At 43.0% G+C, this 16,887-nt stretch overlaps 1 protein-coding gene across 1 annotated transcript; it reads right to left on the bottom strand.

The window, feature by feature from the left end:
* Window positions 1–11,664: 11,664 nt before the first annotated feature.
* Window positions 11,665–15,066, bottom strand: LOC127028512 (uncharacterized). The gene is given in 2 exon segments (XM_050914269.1): window positions 11,665–12,539; window positions 13,449–15,066. Coding segments are annotated over 2 exon segments (2,454 nt in total). The 5' UTR covers window positions 15,028–15,066.
* Window positions 15,067–16,887: the final 1,821 nt, after the last annotated feature.

Below are 16,887 nucleotides of genomic sequence, written 5' to 3' on the forward strand. Positions count from 1 at the left end.
GAAATTAATTACTATATGTTTTATCATAACTAACAAAATCATGTTCTCTTAAAATTCAGATTCCTGACAGTGCCAAGATTTTAAGCTTCTGTTTTCAGTAAAAGATCATACAGGATTGGCAAGACAGACTAAGTGTACAAAACCCATGAAACTGGCATAAAAAATGAAAATCTCTTTTAAAATGATATATTAGGTTTTGGGCCTCTGGATTTTTGAAGTTTTACGGTCCACTTTTTCAAGCTTCTCTTTGTAACCACTAAGATTAGTAACTAACTAAGAAAAGAAAGTATAGATTTTTCATGTAGTATTAGAGCCCAAGGGACTGAGTCTTTCTGAAGGAGGCTCCAAGTACTGAGAGACTCATGATAACAGCATAAGAGTTAGCCCATGCAGAACAGTTTGCGGCTCTATCTGGATGATTTTTTTACAAGGCACTTGTCAATTCTTTCTTTCTTAAGTGCCACAATGGTAGAAAATCTCACTTAGCTACAAAAGTCTTGCAAGATACTTGGTATCAGGGCCCCTAGTGTTGTAAATGGGTTGTAAATAGTTGCAAAATAATTTTAGATATAGATTAACCAAGTATGCAGAAGTTATGCCATTTCTACACCTGCATCCTTGAAGAATATCAGAAACTGGTCATGTTGGAGATATGCGAGAAACAAAAACAAAGGATGCTATTTAGTTAACGAGGCATGACCTTGAGAAGAGAAACAAGATGACACCATAAGTCAGTGGGTAAAGAAATACCAAGATAAGCACAGGGGCAATCAAAGAGCTACTTGAACTGTGAGTGAACTATCCTAATTAACATACTAGAAAACCCACCCTTGAGTAGGGAGAGCCCCCTACCAACAGAAGCCCCTTCCTCACAGAATATGCGCAGTAAAAAAGGAGGACACTGCGACTTTAAGTGGAGATGAGACTTGCGAGAACCAATAGGAACGAGAGTAACTAAGCAAAACTGTAAAAATACTGATAACTGTTGCTTGAAAGGTATAAAATGCTTTACCGTGTGTTAACCAGGTGTGCTAGCTTTGTGGAGTTACCACCTAGCACCCATCTCTGCGCAGACATGAAATAAACAAATATCTCGACTCTGTGTGTTAATCGGCTTTTTTGCACACCGGGTGAAAGAATCCTGATTTTTGGGACAACATTTTGGCACCCCAGATGGGACGGCCATAAGGCCTTGCCCGGATCGTCTTGCCGTCCCCGACAGCGGACCGGACCGGACCGAGCTCCAGCGCGCACCGACCTATTGATCGGGGACTCCTCCGGATTCCCTCCGAAGCCGGGGCGACAAGCGACTCAAAGGTGCAATGCCAACCAGAGATATTTGTATCAGGGTGAAAGGGGAATGAATCCTTGGATTGGTGAGTATAAAATTTAATTACAAATTCAATGACTCCCATGGAAGGTTAAAGGGTAAAGTCGCACGTAGACGCTTGGCAAAGGGTGCCGTAATTGACCAGGGGGGTCAGAGCCGAGTGCGCATAAAGTCGCCAGGGGGGCGCATAAAGTCGCACGTAGACGCTTGGCAAAGGGTGCCGTAATTGACCAGGGGGGTCAGAGCCGAGTGCGCATAAAGTCGCCAGGGGGGCGCATAAAGTCGCACATAGACGCTTGGCAAAGGGTGCCGTAATTGACCAGGGGGGTCAGAGCCGAGTGCGCATAAAGTCGCCGGTGGGGCGCATAAAGTCCCACGTAGACGCTTGGCAAAGGGTGCCGTAATTGACCAGGGGGTCAGAGCCGAGTGCGCATCAAGTCGCCAGGGGGGCGCATAAAGTCGCACGTAGACGTTCGGCAAGGGTTGCCTTAATTGACCAGGGGGGTCAGAACTGAGTGCGCATAGTGACCAAGGGGGGTCAGAGCGGTACTGACCAAGGGGGGTCAGAGAGGAAATTACTGACCAAAGCGGTCAGAGTGGTAATTACTGACCAAAGGGGTCAGAGGGGTAATTACCGACCAAGGGAGTCAAAGCCGGCAAATAGGTAAATTCGGTTAAAATGGGAGCAAGCCAATCCGTGATTCCTCCCTGTAGCCCTTTGGGGTGTATTTTGAAAAACTGGAATAAGTTTGGGGGAGATCCGATGACTAAAGATAAAATGAAAAGATATTGTAATCAATGGTGGCCAAATTATAAAATTGGGTGATGATGAGGTCTGGCCAGAAAATGGATCGGTAAACTATAATACTATATGACAATTGATGTCGTTTTGCCGTTGGATGGGGAAATGTGACGACGTACCTTATGTTGATGCCTTTATGACTTTGTATAGAAAATCTGATATGCGGGAAAAATGTAAGCTAAAGACTGACCTAGTGATGTATACAGCTTCTGAGAAAAAGGAGAGCGGTTGTTGCATAGGCTGTGATGATAGAGAGACTGCAGGGGGAGAAGAGCAGAAAGATGTGCAACTGTTAGTCCCGACAGCCCCACCACTATACAAAAGCAGTGCTGGACAATTGCCAATCGATCCTAATTTACAATCGGGCAATGATAACTTTAGCCCCATTTCCAGCCGGACTAGAGGGCACGCTGAACCAGTTGTACAGGCTCCCCTGAGACAGGTGGTGGGACCGGAAGGACTGCTGGTTTTTATACATGTTCCGTTCACTACCTCCGACCTGTTAAATTGGAAACAATCTGTTGGATCCTATAAGGGAAACCCTGACGGAGTACATCAACTATTAGAAACTATAATGTTAACACATAATCCCAACTGGGGAGATATACAGGCTTTGATAAATACGTGCTTTACAGCAGAGGAAAAGAGAATGGTGATTGAAAGGGCCAGGGAAGAAGGGGGAAGGAGAAACAGGCAAGAAGATTCTGAGGAGTTTCTGCCTACTAAAAGGGACCCAGAATGGGATCCTAACAGGGGGGGGAATGAGGGTTCAACTGAAGCAGTATCAGCAGCTGATACTATATGGGGTTCAGCATGGAGTGCCTAGACCGAAGAATGTGTCTAAGCTTTATGAGGTAAGGCAGGGTCCGGAGGAAAATCCATCTGCCTTTTACGAAAGGCTATGTGAGGTAGCTAGAAAATGGACAGACTTGAATCCGGATGATGAGGCAAATCAGAGGATGTTCAATATATGTTGTTTATTGGGTAGTCGACTCAGGATATAAGGAGAAAGTTGCAGAAAGTTGATGGAGCTGGGGGAATGTCGATCTCACAATTGATAGAGTATAAGGTTTATGACAATCGAGATGAGAGGGAAAGAAAAGAAAAACAGAACAAAATAAAGTTGCACGCATCTTTGCTGGCAGCGGCAATAAATGGAAATGATGTTGAAGGGAAGGGTAGAGGAAAAAGTAAAGGAAGAGGAGGATGCGGTGGAATAATGCAGGGAAGAGGTCCGCAAAACTGAACCCCTTTAGGGATAAATCAGTGTGCGGTCTGTGAACAGGAGGGACACCGGAAGAATGAATGCCTGAAACGAGAGGGGCCAAAGGAATGGGATCATGCAGAAAATGCTAATCTTGTTAGAAGATTCAGACAATGAATGAAGGGGACCAGGGGAGAACATTAAAGTCTCCCCAGCTGATCCCCTGGTTCCAGTTAAGCTGGGGAATGAGACCATAGATTTTTTTAATTGACAGTGGGGCTACTCATTCAGTAGTCACCACTTGTAAAGGACTTCTAAGTAAAGTAACTATACCTATTGTTGGGGCAAAGGGAAAAAGAATGTTAAGGCCATTTTTACAACCAATGGAATGCACAATTGGGGGAGCTAAATTAATTCATGAGTTTCTATACATGCCAGAATGCCCCCTACCTTTATTGGGGCGAGATTTATTATGCAAACTAAATGCACAAGTAACCTTTTCTAAGAATGCTGTACAGCTCCATATCCCACCTGAAACCGCCTGGAGAGCTCAGATCTGCTTGCTGACAGATGAAACACCGGAAGAAATTGAAGAGAATATTCCAGACGCTGTATTAAATGTGGTAATTCCCCTGGTATGGGCTTCAAAAAAAAACCCAGGTAAAGCAAAAAATGTGAGTCCGATTAAAGTAGAACTAAAAGAGGGGGCAAAACCAGTAAGGGTGCATCAATATCCTATTAGGCTGGAAGCTCGCAAGGGCCTCGAAGCCCTGATAAATACCTTTATTCAATATGGACTGCTCAGAGAATGTCAATCTGAATACAATACACCGATTTTACCGGTGAGAAAGCCTCACTCCCAGGATTACCAATTAGTGCAGGACTTGAGGGCTATAAGTTGGATAACCAAAGACATACATCCTACAGTGTCCAACCCTTATACTTTGTTAGCGTCTGTACCCAAAAACAATGCCTATTTTACAGTGTTGGACCTAAAAGATGTCGCCTTCTGTATTCCAGTGAATGAACAGAGTCAAACACTCTTCGCTTTTTGCATGGGAAAATCCGACTACTGGAAGGAAAGGACAACTGTGTTGGACTGTTCTTCCCCAGGGATTTAAAAATAGTCCCACTTTGTTCGGTGAAGTACTGGCCAAAGAATTAGAACAATGGCGAACTAATAATGATAATGTTACTCTCTTACAGTATGTGGACGATATCTTAATTGGAGCAGATACAGAACAGACTTGTACAGAAGCCACAGTAAGCCTGCTAAACTTTCTGGGAATAGCCAGATTCTGCTGGATATGGATCCCCAATTTCGGACTTACAACCAAGCCCTTATACGCAGACACAAAGGGCCTTGTGGGGAGTTGTTAGAAGGGACTCCAGAGTGTCGGAGTAGTTTTGATGAAATTAAAAAAAAACGATGGAAGCTCGCCTCAAGAAACTACATGAAGAAACTCACATGGGAGCTGATGCTATGATAAGCAGTGTTAAGAGATACGCTGTAGGGCCAAAATGCAGACAAATGCAGATATAATAGCAAAGAGATGAAACTTGTGTAAATGATCCCAAAATACAAAGAAAGCCGCCAGCAGGTGACGTAAAAAGAGGAATAACCCCTGGGGAATACTGGCAAATAGATTTCTCTGAATTACCAAAATATGGACAACATAAGTATCTACTTGTTCTAGTGGATACGTTTTCCGGACGGCCTGAGACTTTCCCTTGTCACAACAATGGGGCTAGGGAAGTAATTAGGATATTACTAAAGGAAATAACCCCCAGATAGCTAGAATTGGACCATATGTCGTTAAAAGGGTTGGACAACAACGACTTTTGTTTAATCCATCATGGTCCCTCAAACGGGTAGAGCTATCAATGCAGATTAATATCTCTGCAGTTAAACCAGCCTGTTCACCATTCGTAAGTGCGTCCTATACAGGATGGTTAGCATGGTTACATGGGCAGTCTCTTACCCTTCCAAATCGAGTAAAAAGAAATGTAACTGATATCCTAGGGACAGGATTGGGAGTCTTAAACAGCATAGATGCTGAAGTACTTGCAGACAAACTCAGTACAGCCACACATGATCTAAAAAAACTAGAACATCCATTGCAATCCTCCCTGTCAGCTTTAGGAACTCATCAATGGCTGTTGTCTGATATATTGCCTCAATGGGAAAGGGTTAATGAAAAGGACCACCAATTAATCATAGATGTACTTGGTATAGCCCAAAATAATATTTCTCTAGCTCTTAGTTGTATCCAGGCTCAACTGTGGGTGCAATATACAATAGCAGCAATTGTAAGAGAAGGTGAAGATGGCACCTTACCTACTGAAATTCGGAAAATAATCTGGGAAAAGGCAACTGCATTTGAAAGAGAATTCCAGTCATGGTGGTATCTGGTCAATTTCACTCACAATCCTATCCATAACAAAGCCACGGCCTTTGTTGTAACCATACAGAATGCATCGGTAAAAACCATCTACCCGATCATTGCGTTAGGCTTAAATCACAATGGGACTGTACTCTATCCACTAGAGCATAGAGTATGGGCCCAACGAGACAATAACAAATGGCAGACTGTTGAAGTTGATGCATGTATGGTACGGGAACAACAGGGATTTATTTGCGAAAGTAATACCATCAAAGCTCAAGACATTTGTCTTGACACTGAGCAAAATGTTTGTCACTTCGAGATACATCCAAAAGAAATCCCTGGAACTGTACTCATATACATTGGGAAAGGATGTGTGTGTATAAGAACTCTGTAATTTTATAGTTGTAGATAATATTACTGTCGGGATAAAAAAATCACTCAAATACTTGCATTTGTAACTTTACTAACATTATAGGATGTGATTTCAACTATTCAGCTCCGGTTACGACTTATCAGCTAATACAATCCAATTATACTTTAGTTAAGGATCTATTGCTTACTCCCATTGGGATGGATCTCACACTGGTGAAAAAAAATTTTTACAACATAATGATCTACGCCAGTTGCTGGAACGTGCCCGAGAAGAGGGACAAAGGACTTCAATCACCGTTCACCATGACACAGAAGAGATACATCGTGTTTTGGACCGGGTGAAGAAAGATGGAGAACATAGGTGGTGGGAAGCCTTCCTTGGATGGTCACCCAAGACAACAGGCATTCTTAATCTCATGCTACACCCTGTTGTGATCTTGTTATTGCTAACATGTTTATGTTTACTGCTTATAATCATACTGTATTTTAAGGTTTGGCACATGATGAAGCAAATTGTTCTAATGCAGTCACCCAGGGTATGCACGCTCATGACTGAGGGAGATAAATCCCTCAAACTTGAAAACTTCCCTATAAAGGACAGGGAAAAATTCCAGCAAGACATATGTCAATGGGAAGGAACCTATGAGCAGTTTTGGAAATTTTGAAATCTCCCAGAGACTGAAGTTTTAGAATGAAAATATCTAAGTGAGACTTATTTTAAATAAGAACTATTTATCTAAGTCTCAAAGGGGGAATTGTTGGAGATATGCGAGAAACAAAAACAAAGGATGCTATTTAGTTAACGAGGCGTGACCTTGAGAAGAGAAACAAGATGACACCATAAGTCAGTGGGTAAAGACATACCAAGATAAGCACAGGGGCAATCAAAGAGCTACTTGAACTGTGAGTGAACTATCCTAATTAACATACTAGAAAACCCACCCTTGAGTAGGGAGAGCCCCCTACCAACAGAAGCCCTTCCTCACAGAATATGCGCAGTAAAAAAGGAGGACACTGCGACTTTAAGTGGAGATGAGACTTGCGAGAACCAATAGGAACGAGAGTAACTAAGCAAAACTGTAAAAATACTGATAACTGTTGCTTGAAAGGTATAAAATGCTTTACCGTGTGTTAACCAGGTGTGCTAGCTTTGTGGAGTTACCACCTAGCACCCATCTCTGCGCAGACATGAAATAAACAAATATCTCGGCTCTGTGTGTTAATCGGCTTTTTTGCACACCGGGTGAAAGAATCCTGATTTTTGGGACAACAGTGAGAACAGACAAAGAAAGGCAGAAGCTGTGACAAACTGCTTACCAAGGACAAGCAGGCCTACATACCAAAGATTAGCAAGTCTACATACCGAAACAATACGTGCTAAAAGGGCAAGATGTTCCTCAGTATCAGTATTGTACCCCCTAGCTCTGCTGACTGAATTACAAAACAAACTGCAGGATGAGCCAACTCATAGCCATATAAGGAGAAAAACTCAAGAGTTCATCACTTGAGAAACCTCCAGGGACCACTAGAGACCCCCCCAAGACCTCTGTGGACGCCCCTAAGAGACCCAGGACCCATGCGTAAAGACTATGCAGGTATTATAATTAGTTCTGGGAAATGTAGTGAATATGTACGATCATTCTGGGAAATGTAATACATATGTATATTGAAGAACCATGTAAGGGGCGGCTGATACAATATGCAGTGTGCATGTTAGGTGGAGTGATCCCCCATGCACCCGGCACCGAATAAAGTAATGCCTGCTCTTTAAGACAGTGTGTGTTAAAGAGTTTGATTCCCGAATTTCGGTGACAGGGGGATTGCAGTCAGTTCATAACACTTTGTCTCTGCTGTTCCTTCCTCCTCACACTTTTCCTCTGCTCCAGCATGGGGTCCCTCCCACAGGATACAGTCCTTCAGGAAAAACTGCTCCTGCGGGGGCTACACATGGGTTGCAGTTCCTGCCAGGAGTCTGCTCCAGCATGGGCTCTCCACAGGCTGCAGCTTCCTTCAGGGCATATCCACCTGCTCCAGTGTGGGGTCCTCCATGGGCTGCAGTGTGGATATCTGCTCTAATGTGGTCCTCCATGGGCTGCAGGGGCAACCTGTGTCACCATGATCTTCACCATGGGCTGCAGGGGAATGTCTGCTCTGGCGCCTGGAGCATCTCCTCCCCCTCTGCAGGGTCGTTTCTCTCACATTTTTCTCACTCTTCTCTCTCACAGCTGCTGCATTTTTTACCCTTTTTTACCCTTTCTTAAATATGTTATCACATAGGTGTCACCAGCTTCGCTGATTGGCTCAGCTTTGGCCAGCAGGGGGTCTGTTTTGGAGCCGGCTGGAACTGTCTGTCTGGCACAGGGGCAGCTCCTGGTCTGTTCTCACAGAAGCCACTGCTGCAGCCCCCTCCCCCACCAACACCTTGCCTTATAAACCCAATACATGGATGTTTAGGGGAGAAACCAAAGGTGGGAAAAGGGAAGGGTTTAGGTAATTTGGGGAGGAATGAGAGTGGGAAATAGAGGGGTAAGGGGAAAAGAAGGGCCAGTTGCATGTAAATACTTTGCTGGTCAGTATGCTTGTCTGGCTATGCCCTGTACCAGATCAGCACAGTCTGTCCTATTGTTGTCCCAAAAATCAGGATTCTTTCACCCGGTGTGCAAAAAAGCCGATTAACACACAGAGCCGAGATATTTGTTTATTTCATGTCTGCGCAGAGATGGGTGCTAGGTGGTAACTCCACAAAGCTAGCACAGCTGGTTAACACACGGTAAAGCATTTTATACCTTTCAAGCAACAGTTATCAGTATTTTTACAGTTTTGCTTAGTTACTCTCGTTCCTATTGGTTCTCGCAAGTCTCATCTCCACTTAAAGTCGCAGCGTCCTCCTTTTTTACTGCGCATATTCTGTGAGGAAGGGGCTTCTGTTGGTAGGGGGCTCTCCCTACCCAAGGGTGGGTTTTCTAGTATGTTAATTAGGATAGTTCACTCACAGTTCAAGTAGCTCTTTGATTGCCCCTGTGCTTATCTTGGTATTCTTTACCCACTGACTTACTTATGGTGTCATCTTGTTTCTCTTCTCAAGGTCACGCCTCGTTAACTAAATAGGCATCCTTTGTTTTTGTTTCTCGCATATCTCCAACAATTCCCCCCTTTGAGACTTAGATAAATAGTTCTTATTTAAAATAAGTCTCACTTAGATATTTTCATTCTAAAACTTCAGTCTCTGGGAGATTTCAAAATTTTCCAAAACTGCTCATAGGTTCCTTCCCATTGACATATGTCTCGCTGGAATTTTTCCCTGTCCTTTATAGGGAAGTTTTCAAGTTTGAGGGATTTATCTCCCTCTGTCATGAGCGTACGTACCCTGGATGATTGCATTAGAGCAATTTGCTTCATCTTGTGCCAAACCTTAAAATACAGTATGATTATAAGCAGTAAACATAAACATGTTAGTGATAACAAGATCACAACAGGGTGTAGCATGAGATTAAGAATGCCTGTTGTCTTGGGTGACCATCCAAGGAAGGCTTCCCACCACCTATGTTCTCCATCTTTCTTCACCCGGTCCAAAACACGATGTATCTCTTCTGTGTCATGGTGAACGGTGATTAAAGTCCTTTGTCCCTCTTCTCGGGCACGTTCCAGCCACTGGCGTAGATCATTATGTTGTAAAAATTTTTTTTCACCAGTGTGAGATCCCTCCCAATGGAAGTAAGCAATAGATCCTTAACTAAAGTATAATTGGATTGTATTAGCTGATAAGTCGTAACCGGAGCTGAGTAGTTGAAATCACATCCTCTAATGTTAGTAAAGTTACAAATGCAAGTATTTGAGTGATTATTTATCCCGACAGTCATATTATCTACAACTATAAAATTACATAGAGTTCTTATACACACACATCCTTTCCCAATATATAAGTACAGTTCCAGGGATTTCTTTTGGATGTATCTCGAAGTGACAAACATTTTGCTCAGTGTCAAGACAAATGTCTTGAGCTTTGATGGTATTACTTTCGCAAATAAATCCCTGTTGTTCCCGTACCATACATGCATCAACTTCAACAGTCTGCCATTTGTTATTGTCTCGTTGTGCCCATACTCTGTGCTCTAGTGGATAAAGTACAGTCCCGTTGTGATTTAAGCCTAACGCAACGATCAGGTAGATGGTTTTTACCGATGCATTCTGTATGGTTACAACAAAGGCTGTGGCTTTGTTATCGATAGGATTGTGAGTGAAATTGCCCAGATACCACCATGACTGGAATTCTCTTTCAAATGCAGTTGCCTTTTCCCAGATTATTTTCCGAATTTCGGTAGGTAAGGTGCCATCTTCACCTTCTCTTACAATTGCTGCTATTGTATATTGCACCCACAGTTGAGCTTGGATGCAACTAAGAGCTAGAGAAATATTGTTTTGGGCTATACCAAGTGCATCTATGATTAATTGGTGGTCCTTTTCATTAACCCTTTCCCATTGAGGCAATATATCAGACAACAGCCATTGATGAGTTCCTAAAGCTGACAGGGAGGATTGCAATGGATGTTCTAGTTTTTTTAGATCATGTGTGGCTGTACTGAGTTTGTCTGCAAGTACTTCAGCATCTATGCTGTTTAAGACTCCCAATCCTGTCCCTAGGATACCAGTTACATCTCTTTTTACTCGATTTGGAAGGGTAAGAGACCGCCCATGTAACCACGCTAACCATCCTGTATAGGATGTACTTATGAATGGTGAACAGGCTGGTTTAACTGCAGAGATATTAATCTGCATTGATAGTTCTACCCGTTTGAGGGACCATGATGGATTAAACAAAAGTCGTTGTTGTCCAACCCTTTTAATGACATATGGTCCAATTCTAGTTATCTGGGGTGTTAGAGTTATCTCTTTTTCTGAATTAGCCAACAGACCTTCTTCTCTTGTGGGGGTGGGGTTCTGTTTTGTAGTTGTAATTTCTAACTTAAACTTAAACGACAGTGCAGTTTGTTTTTTTCCTGCCCTTTTATCAGCCCACAGACATATTACAAACATTGGTTGGGTCAAGGTGAAATTGTGCCAACATTCTCTCTCTCGGTTCTGATTTGAACATATCACACTCGTTCGACTTGGGCCATTATAGATATCTCTTACAGTAATTTGAGAGGCTTTTTTATAACTCGTTCCGTTAATCATTTGGCATCCTACCTTAATCTCTTTCCCTTGTTTTGCCCTAAGTTGGGGGGTCCTATGAGGGGCTCCCTCCTGGTCCCAACCCCACTCGTTTTCCAAAAATATTTCATTACCGTGCATAACTACCGTGGATAAGTTTAAGCCATTTATCTTTGATTTCTGCCCCATACTACCAGTGTATCCAATATGTGCTTGTGTCCATGGCCGTCGTGTTGTGTTCACACAGGTACCCAAGAGCACCAACACTAGTAATTTCAGGTTAATTTTTGTCAGACACTCCATAGTCATTATTAATCCGTTATGCATATGAGTGTTATATTCAGTATTCCTTTCATGCAACTCTATTAGTGAAACAATCCGTGTTACTATGATCAATATTATAACTAGAGATAGTTCATTAGCCCGTAGAGTTTTTAGAAAATCTTAGCTTCAGTGCTCCTGTTGATACCGGTGTCCACGATTCCTCTGGGGGAGCTTCCTTCACCCTCGTATAGTGGATCCAGGAGCTAATCCCTTCTACTTTTACTGTGGTGTATGTGGTCAAGAGCACGAGGTAAGGTCCCTTCCATTTTTCTTTTAGTGGTTCATCTTTCCAGGTCCGGATGTAAACCAGATCTCCGGGCTTAAAGTTATGTACCGGAGAGTCCAAAGGAAGCGGAGCCCGCTGGTTGAGATATCTGTGTAAAGAGGATAATACCCGCGCGAGAGAGAGCAAATAATCTTTTAAAATTTCTTCACCTTTAATGTGTATCTGATCACTCCGGTTACCCACCTCAGTGACGGGATACGGTTTTCCATACAGTATTTCAAAGGGGCTTATCCCTTCCCTCACTCGAGGAGTAATCCTAATTCTCATCAAGGCAATCGGTAGAATGTCTACCCATTTCAGTTGGGTTTCTTGACCTAATTTAGAGATTTGTCTTTTAAGGGTCTGATTCATCCTTTCTACCTTCCCACTGGACTGTGGTCTCCAAGGGGTATGCAGATCCCGCTTCATCCCAAGGAATTTAGATACCCCCTGGATTATTTCCGAAATAAAGTGAGGTCCTTTGTCTGAGGATAATCCCTCAGGTACTCCAAATCTGGGGATTATTTCTTTTAGTAGTATCCTAATTACTTCCCTAGCCCGATTGTTGCGACAAGGGAAAGCCTCAGGCCATCCAGAAAATGTATCCACTAAAACAAGTAGATACTTATACTGTCTGCACTTTGGTAATTCAGAGAAATCTATTTGCCAGTATTCCCCAGGGGCTATTCCTCTTTTTACATCACCTGTGGGCGGCTTTCTTTGTGTTTTAGGATTATTTGCACAACAAATTTGACATCTTTTTACTATTCTATCTGCATTTGTCTGCATTTTTGGCCCTACAGCGTATCTCTTAACACTGCTTATCATAGCATTGGCTCCCATGTGAGTTTCTTCATGTATTTTCTTGAGGAGAGCTTCCATCATTTTGGCTGTGGTGAGAACTTGCTGATTAAGAGTTACCCACCAGCCTTCTTCACTTTTCGTACACTTCAATTTTTCTGCCAACTGAACTTCTTTTTGCGAATATTGTGGAGGTTTCATATCAGGTTTCCTATTAGGTATGAGGGCTCCTATTATCGGTTCATGCAAAGCAGCTCTTTTTGCAGCCTGGTCAGCCAACCTGTTACTTTGAGTTATTTCTCCCTGTCCCTTTTGATGGGCTCTGCAGTGGATTATTGCCACCTCCTTTGGTTCTAGTACTGCCTGAAGCAAATTTAGAATCTCTTGTCCATATTTAATACTGCTTCCCTGGGAATTCAATAGCCCGCGTTCCTTCCAAATAGCTCCATGAGCGTGTGCAACTCCAAAGGCGTACCTGGAGTCCGTATATATATTGATCTTTCGATCTTTTCCAATTTTAAGTGCTCTTGTAAGAGCAACTATTTCGGCTTTCTGTGCCAAGGTATTCGGGGTAAAGGTTTGGCCTCTATTTCTTCCCATAACGTAACCACTGCATATCCAGCTTTTCTTTCTCCATTCCGTATAAAGCTGCTGCCATCTGTAAACAGTTCCAAACCTGCATTTTTTAGTGGCTCATCTCTCAGATCGGGCCTGCTGGCATAGACCTGTTCAATAGTTGCCAGACAATCATGTTGTAAAGGTTCTTGTTCTGCTATTGGCAACAAGGTGGCAGGGTTTAAAGTTGATACTACACTTAAGAGTGACGTCTTCATGATCAATTAGCATAGCTTGGTATTTGGCCAGTCTGTTTGGAGAAATCCAATAGTGTCCTTTTTGGTTTAAAATAGCCATCACTGCATGTGGGACTAATACTGTTATTGGTTGTCCCAAAGTGAGCTTCCGGGCTTCCTGGATTAGCAGAGCAGTGGCGGCTACATCTCGAAGGCAAGCCGGCCATCCTTTACTCACTTCATCTAATTGTTTCGAAAAATAGGCTACTGGCCTTTTCCAATTTCCAAGCGTCTGAGTCATTACCCCAGAGGCCACTTGCTGTCTCTCATGCACATATAACTGAAAAGGTTTTGTCAGATCAGGGAGGCCCAAGGCTGGGGCTTCCATCAATTTTCTTTTAATTTCATCAAAACTACTCTGACACTCTGGAGTCCATTCTAACAACCCCCCCGGTCCCTTTGTGGCTGCATATAAGGGTTTGGCTAGGAGTCCAAAATTGGGGATCCACATCCGGCAGAATCCGGCCATTCCCAGAAACCCCCTTAGCTGCTTTTTTGGTTTTGGTACTGCTATTCGGCATATAGCCTCCGTCCTTTCTTCCCCTAGTGCTCGTTGTCCTTTTGATATATTAAAACCAAGATACCGGACTTGCTCCTTAGCAATTTGGGCCTTCTTCTTCGAGACCCTGTATCCAGCCAGTCCCAGAAAGTTTAGCAGGCTTACTGTAGCTTCAGTACAAGTCTGTTCAGTATCTGCTCCAATTAAGATATCATCCACATACTGTAAGAGAGTAACATTATCATTATTAGTACGCCATTGTTCTAATTCTTTGGCCAGTACTTCACCAAACAAAGTGGGACTATTTTTAAAACCCTGGGGAAGAACGGTCCAACACAGTTGTCCTTTCCTTCCAGTAGTTGGATCCTCTCATTCAAAAGCGAAGAGTGTTTGACTCTGTTCATCCACTGGAATGCAGAAGGCGACATCTTTTAGGTCCAACACTGTAAAATAGGCATTGTTTTCAGGTACAGAAGCTAACAAAGTATAAGGGTTGGACACCGTAGGATGTATATCTTTCGTTATCTGATTTATAGCCCTCAAGTCCTGCACTAATCGGTAATCCTGGGAGTGAGGCTTTCTCACTGGTAAAATCGGTGTATTGTATTCAGATTGACATTCTCTGAGCAGTCCATATTGAATAAAGGTATTTATCAGGGCTTCGAGGCCCTTGCGAGCTTCCAGCCTAATAGGATATTGATGCACCCTTACTGGTTTTGCCCCCTCTTTTAGTTCTACTTTAATCGGACTCACATTTTTTGCTTTACCTGGGTTTTTTGAAGCCCATACCAGGGGAATTACTGCATTTAATACAGCATCTGGAATATTCTCTTCAGTTTCTTCTGATGTTTCATCTGTCAGCAAGCAGATCTGAGCTCTCCAGGCAGTTTCAGGTGGGATATGGAGCTGTACAGCATTCTTAGAAAAGGTTACTTGTGCATTTAGTTTGCATAATAAATCTCACCCCAGTAAAGGTAGGGGGCATTCTGGCATGTATAGAAACTCATGAATTAATTTAGCTCCCCCAGTTGTGCATTCCATTGGTTGTAAAAATGGCCTTAATGTTCTTTTTCCCTTTGCCCCACCAATAGGCATAGTTACTTTACTTAGAAGTCCTTTACAAGTGGTGACTACTGAATGAGTAGCCCCACTGTCAATTAAAAAAATCTGTGGTCTCATTCCCCAGCTTAACTGGAACCAGGGGATCAGCTGGGAAGACTTTAATGTTCTCCCCCGGTCCCCTTCATTCATTGTCTGAATCTTCTAACATAATAAGATTAGCATTTTCTGCATTGATCCCGTTCCTTTGGCCTCTTTCGTTTCAGGCATTCATTTTTCCAGTGTCCTTCCTGTTTACAGACCGCACACTGATTTAGCCCTAAAGGGGTTCGTTTTTGCGGTCCTCTTCCCTGCATTATTCCACCACATCCTCCTCTTCCTTTGCTTTTTCCTCTACCCTTCCCTTCGACATCATTTCCATTTATTGCCGCTGCCAGCAAAGATGCGTGCAACTTTATTTTGTTCTGTTTTTCTTTTCTTTCCCTCTCATCTCGATTGTCATCAAACCTTATACTTTATCAATTGTGAGATCGACATTCCCCCAGCTCCATCAACTTTCTGCAACTTTCTCCTTATATCCTGAGTCGACTACCCAATAAACAACATATATTGAACATCCTCTGATTTGCCTTATCATCCGGATTCAAGTCCATCCATTTTCTAGCTTCCTCACATAGCCTTTCGTAAAAGGCAGATGGATTTTCCTCCAGACCCTGCCTTACCTCATAAAGCTTAGACACATTCTTCGATTTAGGCACTCCATGCTGAACCTCATACAGTATCAGCTGCTGATACTGCTTCAGTTGAACCCTCGTTCCCCCCCATTAGGATCCCATTCTGGGTCCCTTTTAGTAGGTAGGAACTCCTCAGAATCTTCTTGCCTGTTTCTCCTTCCCCCTTCTTCCCTGGCCCTTTCAATCACCATTCTCTTTTTCTCTGCCGCAAAGAATGTATTTAGCAGAGCCTGTCTATCTCCCCAGTTGGGATTATGTGTTAACATTATAGCTTCTAATAGTTGATGTACTCCTCAGGGTTTCCCTTATAGGATCCAACAGATTGTTTCCAATTTAATAGCTCAGAGGTAGTGAACGGAACATGTATAAAAACCAGCAGTCTTTCCGGTCCCACTGCTTGTCTCAGGGGAGCCTGTACAACTGGTTCAGCGTGCCCTCTAGTCCGGCTGGAAATGGGGCTACAGTTCTCATTGCCCGATTGTAAATTAGGATCGATTGGCAATTGTCCAGCACTGCTTTTGTATAGTGGTGGGGCTGTCGGGACTAACAGTTGCACATCTTTCTGCTCTTCTCCCCCTGCAATCTTTCTATCATCACAGCCTATGCAACAAGCACTCTCCTTTTTCTCAGAAGCTGTATACATCACTAGGTCAGTCTTTAGCTTACATTTTTCCCGCATATCAGATTTTCTGTACAAAGTCATAAAGGCATCAACATAAGGTACTTTGTCCCATTTCCCCATCCAATGGCAAAACGACATCAATTGTCATATAGTATTATAGTTTACCGATCCATTTTCTGGCCAGACCTCATCATCACCCAATTTATAATTTGGCCACCATTGATTACAATATCTTTTCATTTTATCTTTAGTCATCAGATTTCCCCCAAACTTATTCCAATTTTTCAAAATACACCCCAAAGGGCTACAGGGAGGAATCGTGGATTGGCTTGCTCCCATTTTAGCCGAATTTACCTATTTGCCGGCTTTGACTCCCTTGGTCATTAATTACCCTTCTGACCCTTTGGTCAGTAATTACCACTTCTGACCGCTTTGGTCAGTAATTTCCACTCTGACCCCCCTTGGTCAGTATGCGCACTCAGTTCT

The sequence above is a fragment of the Gymnogyps californianus genome, unplaced genomic scaffold, assembly GCF_018139145.2.
Source record: "Gymnogyps californianus isolate 813 unplaced genomic scaffold, ASM1813914v2 HiC_scaffold_34, whole genome shotgun sequence".
Taxonomy (NCBI): Eukaryota; Metazoa; Chordata; class Aves; order Accipitriformes; family Cathartidae; genus Gymnogyps; species Gymnogyps californianus.